The sequence below is a fragment of the Pseudoliparis swirei genome, chromosome 24 (genome assembly GCF_029220125.1).
Source record: "Pseudoliparis swirei isolate HS2019 ecotype Mariana Trench chromosome 24, NWPU_hadal_v1, whole genome shotgun sequence".
NCBI classification, from domain to species: Eukaryota; Metazoa; Chordata; class Actinopteri; order Perciformes; family Liparidae; genus Pseudoliparis; species Pseudoliparis swirei.
The window spans coordinates 20,135,772-20,154,512 of record NC_079411.1 but is presented as its reverse complement, the minus strand read 5'-3'; the positions used below and the strand labels follow the sequence as shown (position 1 = coordinate 20,154,512).

The 18,741-nt window shown below is 45.6% G+C and overlaps 2 protein-coding genes across 2 annotated transcripts in view; one reads left to right on the top strand and one right to left on the bottom strand.

Annotated features, from left to right (window-relative positions):
- ube2o (ubiquitin-conjugating enzyme E2O) overlaps positions 1-5,359 on the top strand; it is a 28,415-nt gene extending 23,056 nt beyond the window's left edge. The window contains exons 18-23 of the mRNA XM_056409323.1: positions 48-228; positions 389-525; positions 1,162-1,365; positions 1,538-1,595; positions 1,885-2,710; positions 3,047-5,359. Coding sequence (XP_056265298.1) covers positions 48-228; positions 389-525; positions 1,162-1,365; positions 1,538-1,595; positions 1,885-2,710; positions 3,047-3,074 — 1,434 coding nt within the window. The 3' untranslated portion in view covers positions 3,075-5,359. The remainder of the gene's footprint in view (positions 1-47; positions 229-388; positions 526-1,161; positions 1,366-1,537; positions 1,596-1,884; positions 2,711-3,046) is intronic.
- Positions 5,360-7,687: 2,328 nt separating this feature from the next.
- Positions 7,688-18,741, bottom strand: part of LOC130190524 (sphingosine kinase 1) — a 44,019-nt gene continuing 32,965 nt past the window's right edge. Inside the window, exons 4-5 of the mRNA XM_056409974.1 lie at positions 16,919-17,034; positions 7,688-12,768 (exon numbers count right to left, since the gene is read on the bottom strand). Coding sequence (XP_056265949.1) covers positions 11,928-12,768; positions 16,919-17,034 — 957 coding nt within the window. The 3' untranslated portion in view covers positions 7,688-11,927. The remainder of the gene's footprint in view (positions 12,769-16,918; positions 17,035-18,741) is intronic.

Genomic DNA, 18,741 nt, shown 5'->3' with positions numbered 1-18,741 from the left:
CTTTCCACAGAAGGCCAGTGCACGTGAACGCGTCTCTCACTGTTCAGGTGGAGCGAGCCGGAGAGGAGAAGCCGCAGCAGGAGCCGCTGACGCCGCTCGGTGCTCAGGAGTGGCCCAGTGAGTTCCTCAGCGACACGCCGGTCCTGCTCCAACAGAGCGGGGGCAAGCCTGGCGTCACCTTCACCAGTGCCAAGGGAGAGGTGTTCTCTGTGCTGGAGTGGGCTCCAGGTGAGAAACCTCCAGACGGTTCACAGCTGCGTAATCACACTGGACGGTCACGGACACGCCTCCTTTAACTTGCTCACACAAGCTACGCTTGATATGTTGATGTGTCCTCCTTTCTGTATTGCTATTCAATCGCCATCTGCCTGCACTATCTTTTGTTTAGACACTCAATCATTTAAGAAAATGGAGTTCCAGCCAGCGGAGGCAAAGAAGTTCTTCAGCACAGTGAGGAAAGAGATGGCTCTGCTCGCCACGTCGCTGCCCGACGGCATCATGGTCAAAACATTCGAGGATCGCATGGTGGGTTTCCTTTTTAATGACTCGGTAATAAAGATAAATCTGTTACAGTTATGGTAAAAAAAAAACACGAGCACCCTCTTTTAAAATATATCATGTCCGTATTTAACGGCAGGTCTCTCCCTCTGCATCATCTGTGTGGTTCAAGGCGTGACCGCTGTCACGAAGGGCGAATGTCAAGATGTTGAGCTCGTTGGAAAATAAAACCCGAGAACAAACTCCACTCTAAAGATGTGACGCATTTTAAAGCAGACAGTTGTTTCACATTCACAGAGATGTGCAAACACTCACATTTACAAAACACTTTCATTTGTGTTTAGTTACATTTCTCATGCAGCGCTCTTCACAGATACGGCTGATAAACAACCAGACTTTGAGTTGAGTCCGAAGCATCATTCCACGAGCAAACATTCTTTTTGCCCTTTTCAAAAGCTCATACGTTATACATCCATTTGCTTTTGTTCTTGCCCTTCAAAACAACAACAGGGAGGAGGGATCATCTATATTTAAGAAAGCAACAGGGCTTTATGGGAAACGAATGAATCATTAAATGTGAGCGATGATGCACACACTTATCTGCTCCTGCAACGGTCTCCCTGACCGCGTGCACCATAACGCTCTTTGCTTCCTCCCACACAGGACCTGTTCTCCTCTCTGATCAAAGGGCCGACCCGTACGCCCTACGAGGACGGCCTCTTCCTGTTCGACATCCAGCTGCCCAACATCTACCCGTCTGTGCCGCCTCTGTTTCGCTACCTGTCGCAGTGCAGCGGCCGCCTCAACCCCAACCTCTACGACAACGGCAAGGTCTGCGTCAGCCTGCTGGGCACCTGGATCGGCAAGGTGAGCGCCGCTTTGCAGGTCAATGTATGCGCTGGGCTTCGGACGGGCGGTCAGGCAAAGGAAGGAACGGGAAGACTCTGGAATATTTGATCGGCTAAAATAACATTTGAAGTCCAGTTAGAATCGCCAAGTGAAAACGTCTCATGCTTCTTCGTGGCGATGTCATCCACAGGGCAATGAGAGATGGACCAGCAAGTCCAGTCTGCTGCAGGTCCTCATCTCAATACAAGGTTGGTGCACGTACACACACCGCGCACACACACACACACACACACACACTCTTTCATCCTCCTTTTCTTCTCTGCAGCACACCACTTTTTGTATTCATGCGTTCATTTGCTCAGGATGGTTCCTCGTGCAGCGTGTCACACACTGACATTACACCCCTTCCGTGACACTCGTTGTCTGGTCAGACAAACTAAGTCCAGAGGATTCACTCGGTGTTGAGCCAAATCTTGCCGCCGCGTGTGAAACGTTTCTTCGGTGTGCGTGACTTTAAGCCGCCGTCTCTCTCCGCAGGCCTTATCCTCGTCAACGAGCCGTACTACAACGAGGCCGGCTTCGACAGCGACCGCGGCCTCCAGGAAGGGTACGAGAACAGCCGCTGCTATAACGAGATGGCCCTGATCAAGATGGTCCAGTCCATGACGCTGCTCCTCCAGCACCCCGTGGAGGTCTTCAAGCAGGAGATCCAGGAGCACTTTGCGTCCAACGGCTGGCGGCTCGTCCACCGCCTGGAGGCGTGGCTTGAGCTGAACGACGGCGCCGAGAGGGCCCAGGCATCGCACATGTCCTCCAGGGCCCAGCACTCGAGGGACCGACCCTCAATGACGGAGCCTCTGGATGAGCAGGGGCCCGTGGCGGTGGCTCACAGCAGCCCCAGCAAGCTCACCGGGGAGGAGGGGGTCATCGGAGCCGGAGTGAGCAGCATTATGGAGGAGGAGCTAGAGGATTCAGGGCTGAGTCCCTCCACGACGGCGGCCTCTCAGCCGGAGCTGAGCCAGAACTCGGACTGCGACGGCATCCAGGGGAGCGGCGTTCTGGGCGGAGAAAACCGAGCGGCCTCCAAAGTCGCCGGCTCTGTCGTGCGCAGCGGCGCATCGGAGTCGGGTTCAGTCGTGGTTAGCGGAGGAGGGGCGGGCGCCGCGGGGAGCCAGCCGGTGGTGCGACCAAAGAAACGGAGAAAGAGCTACCGGAGTTTCCTCCCGGAGGGCAGCGGCTACCCGGACATCGGCTTCCCACTCTTCCCGCTCTCCAAGGGCTTTGTGAAGAGCATCCGCGGCGTGCTGCTGCAGTACCGAGCTGCGCTGGCCGCCGCCGCCATCCCTCAGCACACAGAGGACAAGTAAGTGCCTCCTCGCCGTTCCCCCCCCCAACCCACCTCTGCACCGTTTCCTGCTCTTTTGCGCCGCCTCTTCTACCTTTTTCATCCGCCTCCAGCTGTAGAGGAGGATTCATGAGTTGTAGTCTTGGGGGCCAAGTCGTCTGCACCCCGGTCCAGAGCTGCACTGTGCCCCCAGCACTGCCAACATGTCCGTCCTCCATCTCTAGGCTTGTACTACTCCTGCTTCCGTAATCTCCATCTCGCTCTGCCTCCCCCCGGAGAACGGCGCCTTCGATCAGGAGAGTGAACCGCTCCAGGGTTTGAATGCACCGTGACGATGTCTTTGTTCTCCTCCAGCGTCTCTTCAGATGAGTGTGATGGATAAAGTGGGCGCTCACTCATTTGCACAAACCGACGGGGGCTACGCCGTCACACGGGAACCCTCATCTGGTCAAGGACACAGGTAAACACACTTTACTGAAGGCCATCGCGGACTCTCACCTGGCCTCAGCAGGACTTTGACTTTAGGTGTTGTGGTTTAAAAAATTGAAAAACCGACGCCATGGACCCTCACCCACCCTCCTCACCCACCCAGCCTCCAGCAGCACTATGCCATACTGGTTTGGGATTTGCTGGATGAACCACTCAATCGGCCTTGGAAACGTATCGATGGCTGAAGAGCTCTCCCAGCTGCGGCTCCCTGTAGCACTACTGATGACATCGCCGTCCCATCCTGCACTCCAACAAACGAATACGCCCATTCTGCTCTGGGAGAGGGGGCGGCTTCTCTTCAAATGGAAATCACTGGTTGTACGCTTTCTGCCAAAATGTTCTGTGTTCTGTTTCCAGACGCCAGCCAGGCATAGCACGGCAGTCAGGTGGCGCTCTGCTCTCCGTCTCTGCGTACGCGCTCCAGTCGAAGCTTAACGCGGCCGCCGCCTCCACAGACGAGAGGGACGTTCACTTTCTGTAGTATTTAGCGAAGGTCGACCAAATGGAACGTGTGCTTTTTTGGTTATCGTGCTCTTTTAAGTTTTACTCCCAGAGGCTGAAGTGTAGGTTTCAGAGCAAAGCTTTACCCACAATGCTCCACTTCCCTGCCGGAGATGAACCCCCATCACATGGCACAATTTAAAGAATAGAATAGGAAACGACCCACACACAGCATCCATAACGTCACCGCGTGTCAACATGTTGCCTTACTTGACTTGTTCTTACTGATCTCAGATCGTCGTGTTCTTGCGGCTCGCGGCGACACGGGCCGAGTCACGCAAACCACGAGAACCTGATCCAGTGTTCTCTTCCTCGATAGTGCAGATCTCTGATCAGTTGCGTCTTTTGCTGTCGATTTATTTTCCTCCAAATTGCACGTGCAGAGTTTGATACCATTAGAAGACAAACTACCGTGAGACTGAAGGTTTGTTATTATTATTTTTGCTTTATAAAACTTTTCTGTTACCTCGTTTTTTTTTCTGCCGACTTCAGCGTCTGATCCCACGAAGGCGACCGGCGACCCCACCGACGAGGGGAAATCTCACGCAGACGAAACTTAAACTGACGACTCGTCTGCGATCGGCTTTTCTTTAGTTCAATCTGGATGAAAGAAATCCAGGTTTTCATCACCAAGTTCCCGTGACACGTTATGAAAGAAAGTGAAAAAGTAAAACTCCCCTTTGGGTCCAATTGTGCTTCCTTGGAAACTGAGAGCAGTCTTTGTTTACATCTTTTTAAATAACTGCATCCCGCCTTCAACATAATGCTCTTTTCTTTTTTTTCAAGATATAAAATTTCTATTATTATTATAATGCAGGTCAGACGGACCCCTTGTGCTTGCGATCCCCTGTGAATAAACAAGAGCGCTGGCTGTCTGGTATTTTACTTGAACTAAGAACCTCGATGCTGAAGTGTTTCTGGATGAGTTGTGACGGAGAAGATCAGAACCAAGAGCCGCCGTGTTTTAAAGAGACCTGTCTGACTAAATGGTCACGAATGAGGGTATTTTGCTTTGCTTTGTCTTCCATCCCCTCGTCCGCGACTCTTGCTGCTGTTTGTAAAGAAAAATACAATTTAACAACAAAAAAAGTGCCAGTTGGAGCTTTTGTGTCTTCAGCAGTCGGAGGACACAGAGTTTGGCTCTCGCTCGCGGCTCCTTCGGTTCATCCGTTTGTCCTCGGTTGCAGAAATGAAAAATGTGAAGCCGTCTGTCAATTTCGACGCGAAAATCTGGCAGGATATCAAGCACATGATGTACAATTTTTTGTGTGTGTGTATTATTCAAATTTAAACCATTGTTCCTATTATCACTGCAAGACGTTTGTTTTACAGCCAAAGCATGTAACATGTTGCTTTAAGCCTTTTGACTGGGCGACGCAAGACTTGACGATGTCGACATTTCCAGTGGCCTGTTATTGATATACTTAAGAAAAGAAAAAAAAACTGGTTATGATTTGTAGCCTGATTCCCTCTGTACAGATGTCATGACTATATTGAAATATATAATTACATACGGTATATATTTAACACAAACCTGAGTTCTGACGAGTGAAGTGGACGCTTGGGTTATACGTGTACAAATTGCTGAGTATTGTACTTATGATTTCATTTTTTAATGGTTTACTTTCATTGCATTAAGACAGCTGTATAGTGGTGTATTAAACTTTGCAAGCAGTACCCTGGTGACATTGTGGCTTGTGTTTATTTGGATCCCAGATGTAGCGACTGCAGCTGAGCCTTTTTTTAAATATTAACAAATTACATGAAAACACAGAAACCAACAAGGACTCGATCCAGTTTGAGTAACGTTAGCCCAAAATGACAGTAGGCTACCAGCTGTTTTCAGGAAGCTATCAAGTCTGTTTGGTCCTTCTCGTAATGAAGCTGTGTGTATGTGTGACTTGTTATCTGCGTTGAGGATCTATATCTGCATTAGGGCAGCAACTAACGATTATTTTGATAATCGGTTAATTATTTTATCGATTAATCGGATAAAAAAAACTTTCATTTTCAACCCTTTATTCAAAACAGGGTCCGTACGGTCATGGAAAACCTGGAAAAGTCATGGAATTTTAAAATGACTTAGCAGGCCTAGAAAAGTAATTTAAAAAAATAAAATCCCAAAATATTTGGAAAAGTAATGCAACTTTGTTTTATTCCAATGTTAATTTACACGGTATATATACGGTATGCTTTGGAATTCTCAGTTATTTTAAATACAACATCTTCTCACTTTGTCACGTATAGACAGAGTTTTCACAAAATGTTTAATCATGGAAATTTGGTTTAAAGTCATGGAAAGGTCCTGGAGACCCACTGGTCACCATGGTGATGAACCCTGTTCACTGGTCAGCATGTGATGAACCTGTTCACTGGTCACCATGGTGATGAACCCGTCACAAACAGACTGACAGCTTTCCTCTCCTGAGCAGTGGTCCCCATTTGGACCGGCCCCCTGAACAATATCAGAGACGCGTTCCGATTTATTTTTTTCACCTGGCCCGCTGCCGTTGAGATTGCAGTGAGACGCGGAGAAAATGAAGTGGTGCTCTTCGCAATAAAACATCTTTGATGGGACGTGTCGCGTCTCGGCCAATCAGCGTTCAGATGTCCACAGCGTTTGGGAAGTTAGGTTAGCTTGAATGTTAGTCCGCTACATCTGCTGCCGTCACGCTGCACGGTGTAGCGATACTAACAAAGTACCCGTACGTTAAAAACGATGTGATTTAGCATATTTTTAGTTTCGATACTTCATTAAAAGAGCGCCCGATCAGAGCTCACGCGCTGCTCCGCTCCGTTAAATGTTGTCTGCACGCGCAGCGCTCACAGCGAGTGGCGTCGTGGCTTATCTCCGTTGCCTTTCTCCGTGGAAAAATATGTTCCGCTATCCGTCACGGAATGAATAACCACGTTTTCTACGTTATCCTCTTGTGGAAATGCCACACACGTCGTGACATGTAGCGCCCTGGTGTGTGGGTTCATAACGTCACCCGTAGGCGCACTTAGCTCCGTGAATGACTTCCGCATTGAGCGCCACGTGAGCAGCAGCAGCCAATTAGATTCATCAACAGAGGAGCAGCTCAGCGCTGATTGGCTCTCACAACGCAGCGTTCCGTCTCTCCTCTCCCTCCGCTCCGATCTTGTTTCTCCAGCGCCGCTCTGCGCTCAACTCAACTTTGTTTATACTCCGCGACTTATTGAGCGCCGTAATAATCGCGCGACACAACGAATCGATAATGAAATTCGTTGCCAACTATTTTAATAATCGATTTTATCGATTCGTTGTTGCAGCCCTAAATTCTGCATAGGAACTAGAGATGCACCGATCAGGTTTTTTGGTGCCGATCACCGATCACTGAAATTAGTATCTGCCTATCCGATAATACCGATCACGGTGTCGATTGAAGCATTCTATTTATTGTGTAGCATTATTGCCTTGGACTGAGGAAATACATATATAAAGCACCTCAAACATTAAAGAAATTACAGATTTCTTTAAACATTTAGGACTTTTACTTTGAAAAATGTCCTAATTGATACATTAAAATGGTTTGATTGCTATTGTAGGGGATTTCAGATATGTATGGAACACATCTGCATCATTCATTTCCTGGAACTCGTGTGGAAATCTATATACAGGACTTTTTTTAACATACAAAAGTCTGACATTTTTATAAACTCTTCCTTGGTAGAGTAAAAAATGTTTTAATGTTAGCATAATTTAAGCTAAATCTCAGAAACGATCTATAAAGATACAAAATCTGTTCGTTGTTTACTTTTATATGTTCGTGTATGATTTGTCGACATCTTATTTTGATAAACGGATGTTGTTTCACGTGGTTCTTTCCGCTAACTTTGCAAAACCGGATGTTGTCACGTGAATCCTTCGCTAACTTTATCAAAACCCTCGCGCGCTCCCGATCGAATGCGTTTACCGTCAGCATCTGCCTATAGAGCGTATTGACTCACGTGACCACAACAACCTTTGGCGGCCATGTTGGGGTCCATGCACGGCATTGTTTTGCTTTATTTTATGCCGCGCTTCTTTAGAAATGACCATTATATCCTGAAGGAGACACAATTTCAGTTCAAAACGGTGTGCCTTGTGATTATGGTACTGTGCCTCATTGTTGGATGTGGGACTAATGATTCAGAATATGGGTTTATCAGCTCAACAAGAGGCTATTACTTCAACTTGTCATGCATCTCCTTCGGCTTCACTCGGCGTATGAGCGTTAGGACTGTTCTCATGTGATTCTGTTGATACATCGGGTTGTGGGCACGTTTCCATTGACACACTCGTCAATAATCTCTTTTTGCTTTTTTCGCCGAGCGAAAATCAGTCTTTCACTTGCGCAAAAGGAACTGTGGATGGAAACTTGGGAGGAAGCCATGAACATGGCAACTCCGTCGGGCGATGTCTGCCTTTACTCTGTGATTCATTTCAAGGTAAAATAAAACACTGGCTCCATGGGAACAGCATCAGCACGGCCAGCCAAACAGTCACTGCTGGTCCTGAAGGAGCTGGAAGCGGCTTCATCCAGACACTCGTCCTGGAGGCGGAGCTGTGCGACTACGGATCATATATGAACCCAGACACGGGGCGCTTGATGTTCCGACATTTGTGGTATTTCCACAACAAGTATAACGCAGAAATTGTTGTTAATGTCCCATGGTCGATAGCGGAAATGAAAACTGTTTTACAGCAATGTGACCGGGCTATGTGCTGGTAACTAGCGAATTAACCACAAAGCGAGTAAAATCAGGTAAAAAAGCGTTGCAAATATTCAATTCCAACCGCTGAAATCTTTCTTTTTGTAATGCAGAAGGACATGAGGTTGCTGGGCTCTCGCAGAATCAAACAGCGGACACGATAGCCAGGTCAACTTCTTCTGACATTTAATAAGTGGACCCCAAGATGGCGCGATTGAGATTCTGACGTCACGTGAATACGCTCTATAGGGGCAGACATGTGAGAGTCGGCTGAGTTGACCCAGAGATTCAACTCGTGGGACGGGGACGCCGCTCGGTGCGTGAGGATCCCCTCGTGGTCCTCTCACTCTGCGGCCCTCGCCGGGCGCATCGTCTCCGTTGCGATGCGCTGCGATTGAAACGTCTGATAGTTCTCCAGATGTTACGTCATCTGATCGGCCGTTTTGAGAACGCCGATCAAAACCGATAATGGGAATATCGGCCGATATGGATCGGCGCCGATCAGATCGGTGCATCCCTAATAGGAACCAATCGGCTTGGTGTCAAAATACAGAATAACGACACTTTGCTGTTCTCAGTCATTTTATTTTCAAACAGCCCAATATAAATTATAATTAAAAACAGTATGATTTACCTACATATGTATTGTGGCAGGAAGCTTCAGACGGCAAGTTCAACCAACAAAATGCTCCCATGATTCTGCTTTATTTAATCTATAAGGCTCATGAAGAAAGGTAATATAGTAAGCATAACTCTTCTGGTACAGAATATACATTAATTGTTCCGTCCATTGTCTCCGGTCCCCCTGGCTTACCTGTCTGCACCATTCTTAAAGGGAGGACGATTACATCCGCGAGTTTAATTGTGGCTTTTGTACAAAAAATATATAACTTCTGCCATCTGCAAATACATATTTCACACTATAGTGCCCCAACATTAGATGCATCCAGTGTTTCACAAACTAAAATCCCAGACAGGTTGTTTGTCGTCATTTGTTTATTCCCCCCCCCCCCCCCCAAAAAACACCCGAGCAGAAGGTTTCCTTCGATTGTAGAAAAGTTAGACATTTGTCGAATGGAAAAATAGATCTCTCTCTCGCTCTGTGAATAATGAATCAGTCATTCAATGTGTGCCATAAAAATAATTCAAATGACTAATGTTCCCTTCACCATAAACATGTAAACACACAGGACAACGGTTGAGAAGCAGCAGGGAAATATACGTAAACAGCAAATCAAGTCAGTCAGTTTCTTCGTCCTCGGATGCTTCAGCACATTATTATTGGAAAAGCTGAAGACTTCAAGATCTCCCTCGTAGTAATTGAAGAGGCGGCGCCATGGCAACAGCACTGTGCACAATTCCACATATTTTTCTGACATGTGGATCGATGTCCAAAGTGTCTCTTCCTCCAATCAGTTTTTTTTTAACAAAAGGGAGAAGTCAGTGAATGCACCGCCGCGTTCAAACCAGCAGGCGGCGGCACAATCAAGGCACATCAACCAGTTCAAAGCACCACTGCATTTCACAAGAAACCTGCATAGAAAATAAAGTGTGAAAGGGGTCGTGATCAGTAGCACTGGTATAAAAAAATATTATTTATGGTCATATTTTATCTGTGGGGTCACGAGCAAACTCCCATAAATGCACAAAATTAAGTTTCTTAATTACTGGATATTTTTTACATCTTAAGGCCCCTAAATGTTTTTTTAATGAAATTATCATAACAGGAAGAAACCAGGTCGACGTGCTGGCTTCATTTTAAGAGGTCAAAAGAAAAAGGTCGTGAAACCCGGAGTGGGAAGACACGTCCAGCTCTACCAGCCAGAACCAGAGCTCGGGCTTCAGGGCCACGTCTGAAGCGTGTCTTCAACTTCCGTTTCCACCGAGTGCCCGAAGCTCGTCGGCTGGATTCTTGCTGCAAACCGAATTTAAACCTCAAAGACAGAAAATCCACCTCGATTGTCTCGTGAAGGCTTCAAAACAGCATTGAAAAAACAAATGTAAAACATGGCTAGAAGAATATCTCTACAATAAATACATCGTTTTGGTCTTTCGCTATTAAATTATTTACAGTGTCAAACGCAGACAATTGAAACAAACATGAAATTATTATTTGTGTTAAAAATGACAAGTCAGTAAAACGGTGTGATTATGTTACATAACTGTGTGTGTTTGCCTCGGGTTGAAATTAATTGAGTCTCTCTCTCTCTCTCTCTGTGTCTCTCTGTGTCAGGACAGTTTGCTAATGCTCCCAAATGATTTTTTCAGTGAGCAGGAGGAATGTAGGCTCCCTGTCCGGAACACAACGCCTCCTTCCTCATGCAGCATTTAACAAGTCGATACCTCCTCCTCCTCATCCAGCTGAACCCTCTAAAGCTTTTGTTTAACTCATTTTTCTAGACAAGAAAAAGCTGATTTCTTTGGGGCCACATCACATTTTTGTAAAATGAATGAAACGTACCTCCAGAATAGATTTGGATCAGTTAAAAAAACGCATTTAAAAATGTGACTTTACTACTCGTGTAGGCCGAAGCCTCAGTCATCATTTCCTGATGAAGCTCGATGGTGATGATTAGTCCCCCTCCCGTACTCACATTCCCCCAAAGGTGCTGTTGTAGTTGGATTAAAGGGTCAGTTCAACTTCAAGTAAAGAAACCTGAGTATTTTCTCTTTGACCTCTCGTAGTCATGCAGATCGTTTTGGTTTTATTTCAGCACGCTTTAATGTCTGAGATTTCTGCCTTGATAGCATCAAGGTGTTGAATGGTATTTTGTTTGCGATGCATGGATTACCTGACAGGATATGCTTTAATATCTCTTCAGGTTAAATATTAATAGTTATATTTACTGGTGTTTTGTGCATTGTTGCCTTAATTGAGTGTTTGAGGCTCTCAGTGTTCAATAAACGATCATCTGTTAAAACAGGGCAACGACACGAACACATCCCCACTTCCTCATATTCACTGCAACACACACACACACACAGATGCCATGAAGGCATAAATCCCACCGTGCCATAATTCATGTCCATGACAGGTGAGCCACTGGAGGCTAAAGATGGGGGAGGAGCTACTCCATCATGAGATGAGGAGACGTGTCTGTTCGTGTTTTCTCTGAGATGTGATACCAACATGTTTGCAGAAAGTCCCAAAGTGTTCATTATTTCATAAACACAGACATCAGTGCATTATATGAAAATATTATCCTGTTTTTGTATTAAAATAAGCTTTTACTGCTGGTCATTTTCACTGTATTCCTGTTTTCTTTCTTTTCTGTGAAAAGAAGTTAGATGAAAAGAACAATTTGAAGTATTAAAGTAATAATTAAAACGGTCTTTTCTGCATTGATTATTAAGAATATGCCCATCAGAATGCCTTTCTTTTGATTTAATATTGAACACTCTGGGTCTCCCTGAATGCACTTGTTTGTCTTAATACTGCATGTTTTCCTACTGAAGCCGATAACAGTGAATGAGTCGTGCGTCCTGCCCCCGCGGGCCCGTTCGGACCTGAAGAGCAGAAGTTGTTTCGTGCTCATCCAGTGATCAACCTGGCCAGGCCTCTGTGCACCTCCGCTTGCATCGGCCCATAATCCACCACTTCTCCGTCTACCGTTATTATCCCTTTGGGAGAATGAGGCTCCAGCCTGAGCGCCCGCACCTTAGCGTGAACCAGATGTTGACAGTTAGTATCCAGATGTGTGCCCTTCTCCATAGCCAGGAACAGCTTCAGCAGGGCGGTGCGCGATATCCCCGCTCTGACGTAGAGAAGGTGGATGAGGCCGTCGTCCGAGGTGGCCTGCGGTGCCGCCAGCAGGTCCTCCGCCAGGTGGGACTGGTACATGGCCAGCATGAGGACAAAGTCTTCCTCCGTCACCACCACCCAGTCGCTGGGCAGCGGCTGGTCCAGAGGCGGCAGCAGGGAGTCGGGCGGGCCGCCGAGGGCTCTGGGGGTGCCCTCCGTCCTCCTCGCCTTGTGGGAGTTGTTGGAGTGGCAGGAGTTGTGGAAGGTGTTCTGGAGGGCGGAGTCTCTGGACGGAGCGGCGGAGGAAGCCTGGCCGTTACAATGCGGCGCCGCGTTGTTTCCTGAACCCTCGTCCTCGCCGGCGGGCAGGTAGGCCAGCTTGCCCTTGTAGACGCGGAGAGAAGCCAGCCTCACCAGCGTGCCGACGGTGAACCGGGCGGCGCCGGCGTGACGGTACTTCTCGCTTTCTATGTCCACGTCGGCCACGAAGCCCCAGGCCACCGACAGGAAGGAGAAGAGACGGCGGCCGGAGGAGAGCTGGACGGAGACCAGGTCCATGTGGGCCACGAGGCCTCGGCAGAGCAGGAAGCCGCAGCTGACCAGGAGCTCCTCAGTGGACACCAGCGAGGCTCTGGAGGAACCGGGGAGCAGACATCAGAATGTTAAGAAGATGTGCTCTTCTGAACTACATGGGCACAGCGTTTAAAGTCATGAAAACGTGTATTATTGTTTCGGCCAAGTCAGTCTTGTTAGATAATACATTTCTAGAGACTTTGTTAAATAAAAAAATGTTTTAAACATTTAAAAATGTTACCCTTAAAACAAACTTTTTTATTTAAATTACTCTATTACCTTAAATTCTTGAAGATGGTTTCACGACTGAACGGAGAATCCAAAAACGCAGTAAATACTCTACTGATTTGAAGTTAAGGAAGTATTTCTGTTCACCTCCACTTGCACAGACAGACGGGTGTTTCACAGAGTAAGAGATTAGATTATTAGATTATACTTTCTGCAGGTGTTGTGTGTGTGAGTTTGATAGTTGTGCTTTTGTTAAACATGATCTCCGGTGACTCCTATTCATCAAGGATTTTAAGTTTTCCGATTATCGTGTCACCGTGGAGGAAACAATTCAAAGTAATAAGCGGTCAGTGGAGTTAATTGAATCATAATGTTGGAGGTTAAGGCCTTTTAAAAATGAAATAATTTCAAAGAGAAATTTTTTATTCAGTGTTTGCTTGTTTACTCCTCTTGGTTCTTTTGTAAAAAGACCAGAACTAAAATGCAAGAACGCATCTTTTATTCCCTCGCATGCATTTTCTGCATGTCCCGCTGAGTTTGTTCATCGAGAGAACGACATTCTGCAGAATGCTGCTGCAGCTCACGAATAACAGCAGCAAGTTCCTCAAACAATGGATTGACGAATAATTTCGGCAGTTCAGGCGCCACAATTAAGAATCTAGCTTCAGAAATAGGACGCAGACACCAAAAATAAAAGCTGGAATGTGCACTTAATATTTTGGGAGGGGAAGTGGGTCGCGCTACGAGGAGCGTTACACAATAGTGAGGTAACTGTGACCTTATTGTGTGATCAGAAAAATAAGAGAGGGTAGATCAGGGAAGGCACATGGAGCTATGACGGGAGTGGTGTGTGTGTGTGTGTATGGGGGGGGGGGGGGAGGAGTAGGTTCATGACAAATGTTGGAGGTTGGACAGAATCAGCTTATGGCCCTTCAGACACGACGGGCCAGTCAGACAACCCCATCTGGGAGAACAGAGGTGGAAGGTCCACACACACACACACGCACGCACGCACGCACACACGCACACACACACACACACACACACACACACACACACACACACACACACACACACACACACACACACACACACACACACACACACACACACAGCCCATTACAGTGATGACTGGTTGTCTCAGTGGAGTTCACTGGCAGTGGCGCTGCACATATCTCCATATTCATCATCCTGAGTTTATTCACCAGTCCGACTATCCAAACGGTCTCGTCTACGTTTCCCTCGGCTCCGTTTCTTTCTAAGCTTTGAAATCATTTGGAAAAACGTCAAAGGAATAACGAGGTTGACAACTCGCCCGCTGCACCTTCAGAGCAGGAAAGTAACAAAGTACATTTACTCGAGTATTGTACACAACACAAAGTACAGGATATGGGAATGACGTGTTTTTCAGGTATTTAGTTATGAAGCAAACATATCAGACAAACTGAAACTTTGACCAGGTGGTGGCGCTACGTCAGTCGAGGGACATCAACACAATTCATCCTCAGGGACCTCAGGACCAACTGTTTTAGCAATCCATCTGACAGTTAGCACGGCTAAAAATGTATTAGATCTAAACATACAGCACACTGTTACATATTAAACCGGTAGTTCTACTCAGATGAGACACCAACACAAATCTGTGAATCCTATTCTTTTGTTTTCTTTACTTCGCCATTAATCCTCTCACGACCCCTCAGATTTATCTTGTAACCCTTTGAAGGTCGCCCGACCTTTAGCTCGGGAACCACTAAACTGACCCAACTCTATAGTAAGTAGGTGAAATGTTTAAAACAAGCTACAAATAAAAATGTTAATACGCTCTTATGAAATAGTATCGCAGTCACAGGGGCCACTTTTCATCTGAATGAGTTACTTTACTTTCCACATCGTTTCAATCTTCATGAAAGTTCGATTTCCTTGAGGACTGTTCTATGGGAGTTGTTTTAGCGACTGACGGTGTACCGAATAAAATGGCAACTGGGTTTCAATAAGCTCCTCATCTGTCCAAGAGCCTGTCCTTGAATTGCAAGTTGTTTATGCAGTACCTGTGAGCCACCAGAGCGGACACACACACACACACACACATACACACAGAGGATGCTCATGCTCACATTAAAGTCTCACTCAGCGAACCTGTTCACAGGATTGCATTATACCAAATAGGTTCTAGGTGTCACTCATTTGATCCACGTAGCCTCAGTGAACCCGACATTCAGCTGGGAATAATACCAACCAGCCTCTGGCCAGGCCGCTGCAGCCAGGGAGATGTTCTGGACGTGTGAGAGGAGAGGGAACAATACAGAGTCTGGTCCCTTCCTCTCATTGTTGCTGGCGCTCTGGCTGCAGGACCATTGTTTGATGAGAAGTGACGAATGAACGTGGCTGTTCAGTGAAGACAGAACCCATCAGCGCCGTTTCGATTCATTTACTTTTATCGTCACTTTAATTTTAATTCATCCTTTTTGAGTCAGTTGTCACACTGATAACAAATGTTTTTAACTGCAGCTCAAAGGATGACATAAAGGTTTCTACCAAGCAAAACTAAACTAAATCAAAAAAATACACTGAGATACGAAATGACGGATTAAAATAAATGAAATAGTAAAAGGGAAAGATAAAGCCCAACGTGACCTGCTAACAGTAGGAGCAGCTTAATAAGGAAGTGCCTCAGTGCATTTCGTGAGCTTTTTAAATTCCCCCACGTGACACCAGGTGAATGAAGTAATATAATATTCCATCACACGGTCACAGCGGATATAAAGGTAAGACGTTTTCGGGATATTAAACACGTTTTGCCTCTTACAACTCGTATGCTCTCTGTTTTGTGTTCAGTTTTTTTTGTCTCTCTGTTCAGTCGAGACCATTTTGGAAATATTTCAGGAACAGATTTGACGACTTCTTTTGACTTTGGGGATTCCTGAAATGTCCTGGTTCATCAAGATAACATTTAAATGTGTCCAGAACTTTGATTTACAACGTGGAAAACTAACAACGTTAACGCAGCTTAAGCTACTTCGTGTTTTGCGCATAGAAAACGTTTTGCAATTTTTAAATGCAATTTCATACACATATCTTCATGTATATTTCACACTATATGTGTATATATATATACACACAATGAATCTCTGAATCGGATCTGTTGCCGCCTCCTCCTCCTCCTCCTCCTCCTCCTCCTCCTCCTCCTCCTCCTCCTCCTCCTCCTCCTCCTCCTCCTCCTCCTCCTCCTCCTCCTCCTCCTCCTCCTCCTCCTCCTCCTTCTGCTCTGTGTTTCGGCTGAACGAACTTCAATCAATCACTCAAATTAGCAAATGATTAATAATTGATAGATGAGATGAGTGCATCTAACACTGAAGAGGCCCCAGCAGACTGGCCCTTACAGCCCAGTGAAACCATGGATAGAAACACCGTGACCTCTCCACACAGTAGTAGTTGTGTCTGGAGCGTTTTACACTGCACATGTCTTTGGAGCACCGATCCCACGGTTGGTTCTGAAACCAACCCCCATTGCATAACCAGATTCAAACTGGATTTATTTGCATGCTGTAGATCAGGGGTTCCCAAACTTTTTAGACCACGCACCCCCTTCTACATCCCGACCGGGTTCACGCACCCCCAATCCCCCACACACCATTCATCCAATAGTTACGCAACACTGCACCTGCCATGATGTGGCCCAAATATGCTACCTCGCTGGTTAGACTGGTTTCTGTGGAGTTCTGAGTTGAGGGTTAGTCACGGCGATATCCCGTTTTTCCCAAAGCTTCCACAATTTTAATGTTCTTATCTACAGCCAAGAGCTGGAATTACTCATTATTGTTGTTGTTGATTCATTATTTTCTCGATTAATCATTTAGTTTATACAATGTCACGAGTCTTGTTTGCTCAAACAACAGTCTAACATTTTAAAATGCACTGTCGTGTATGACAGAAATAATCCCAAAATGTCGGTACATGTGCAGGCTTCTCCTTGTGCTCACCCAGAGTAGTGGTGTACGGATGCAGCCAACCCGTTGCCGGATCCACCGGGTAGGATACCCAGCGGGGTCCGGACCGCCTCGTCCCAGTCTGGTCTCTCCAGCAGACCGTTGATCACCTGACGGACGCAGGAGACACAGCCTCGGTCAGGCGCACAGAGAGAAGTTGGCAATGCTTTCCAGCGTGTAAAAACTCAATGCTTTTATGACTTTTAAAACATTTTCTTTTTATTTTAGACTTAATTAATGTAATGTTCATGTATTGCTGCTTGTGTCTTATACACAACTCTTTTTTGCATTCATCAAAAGAAGCAGTCGACGCTTTAGTTTTGAAACTGAAGTATAGAAGTACTTAGAGCAAGTGTTGAACTAATATAAACAAATTCAAATGATATCCAGCCCACTGCAGTCTATAAATAAAATTGTGAAAGCTTCCTGTCACCGTTTCAAATCCCCAAACAGAATTCCTCCAGGCGTTAAGTAATAAGTATTATATTGCATATATTTCAATGAGTTTCACTCAGTTGTTCCGTTCTAAAATGTCACTTTTATTTATACCTACAAACAAATGTGCAGTGTGAAGCAACTTAAAAATAATTCTGTTGACTCAAGAGATTGAGCTTGAAAGAGGAAATAATAATATCATCTTGATACACAACAGGTATGGAGGACTCAAAATGACTTAAGTATAAATAAATAAATAAATGCTTAAATAAATGTATAAATAAATAAATACAAGAATAAATGTATAAATACAGAAATAAATACAGAAATTAATAAATATAAGTTATAACTCAACAGGACATCATTAAATAAATGTATTTCTACATTTCTGTATTTCTTCATTTATTTATATCTCTATTTCTGTGTCCACACGTATTTCTTCATTTATTTATGTGTGACATTTACGTGTCCGTATATTCAAATGAGCTGGGCGGTCCGAACCTCATTGTTGAACAGGATTGGTCAAGTCAGGGACCAAGACAGAAGCAATCGATCCCTAGCACTTGGATCTGTAGACGAACAGCGTTTATTATGCATTCTTGTCTGTACATTCTAAATACTACTGTTGTTGAGTCACGGAATGTAATTTAAGAATGTTTTCAGCCGAGAAGTTAGTAGTTTAAGCATCAAATCTGTGGTCGATTTATCGAGATTCAGCCTAATAAGGATATGCGACGGAGATTTGAGGTCCTGCTCGCGGGACCACTGAGCGCTGTGTGGCCGCCAAGAGCATCCTGATCTCGGCAGGACTTTTTGAAATGCTCCGCTGGCTCTGACGTCTCCGTAGCGGCTAAACATGAGATATAATTAGGTTTTGGAGGATCTAAAGAGCACAACGAGTTTATTATTTCCTAAAAGATAACGTTACGTCAATTTGACTGAGGGTTAAGATTCATAACTTCATATTGTAGCGACCCTGGGTCAGGAAAGCTACGAGACGTTGTATATTTATGATCGTTTATTCGTAGCCTACGCCAAACAACAGTAAACACCGCAACACATTCTACTCCACTGTAAAGTATTTTACAGTGAATAATTGGAGTAAATTCATGCGCAAGAACAGTTGATGTGGTGACGTCACAAGACCAGAAAGACCGTCCTGCGTCCTCGAGAGTCTGGACTCCCAAAACCAGACTTCAAAGACCAGACTCCAAAAGAACACGAGTCTGTACTCAGTGTTCTTGGAATTGATAAACGGCTGAAGTAAAAAAGCTGTCTAGGCTAACTTCTGCTAACGGTGAGCTGAGCGAGTCAACTTCAGCGTCATGTGCCAGGCAGAAATAGTAGAGCATAACACACCAGGTGCATCAAACTCCTGTGAC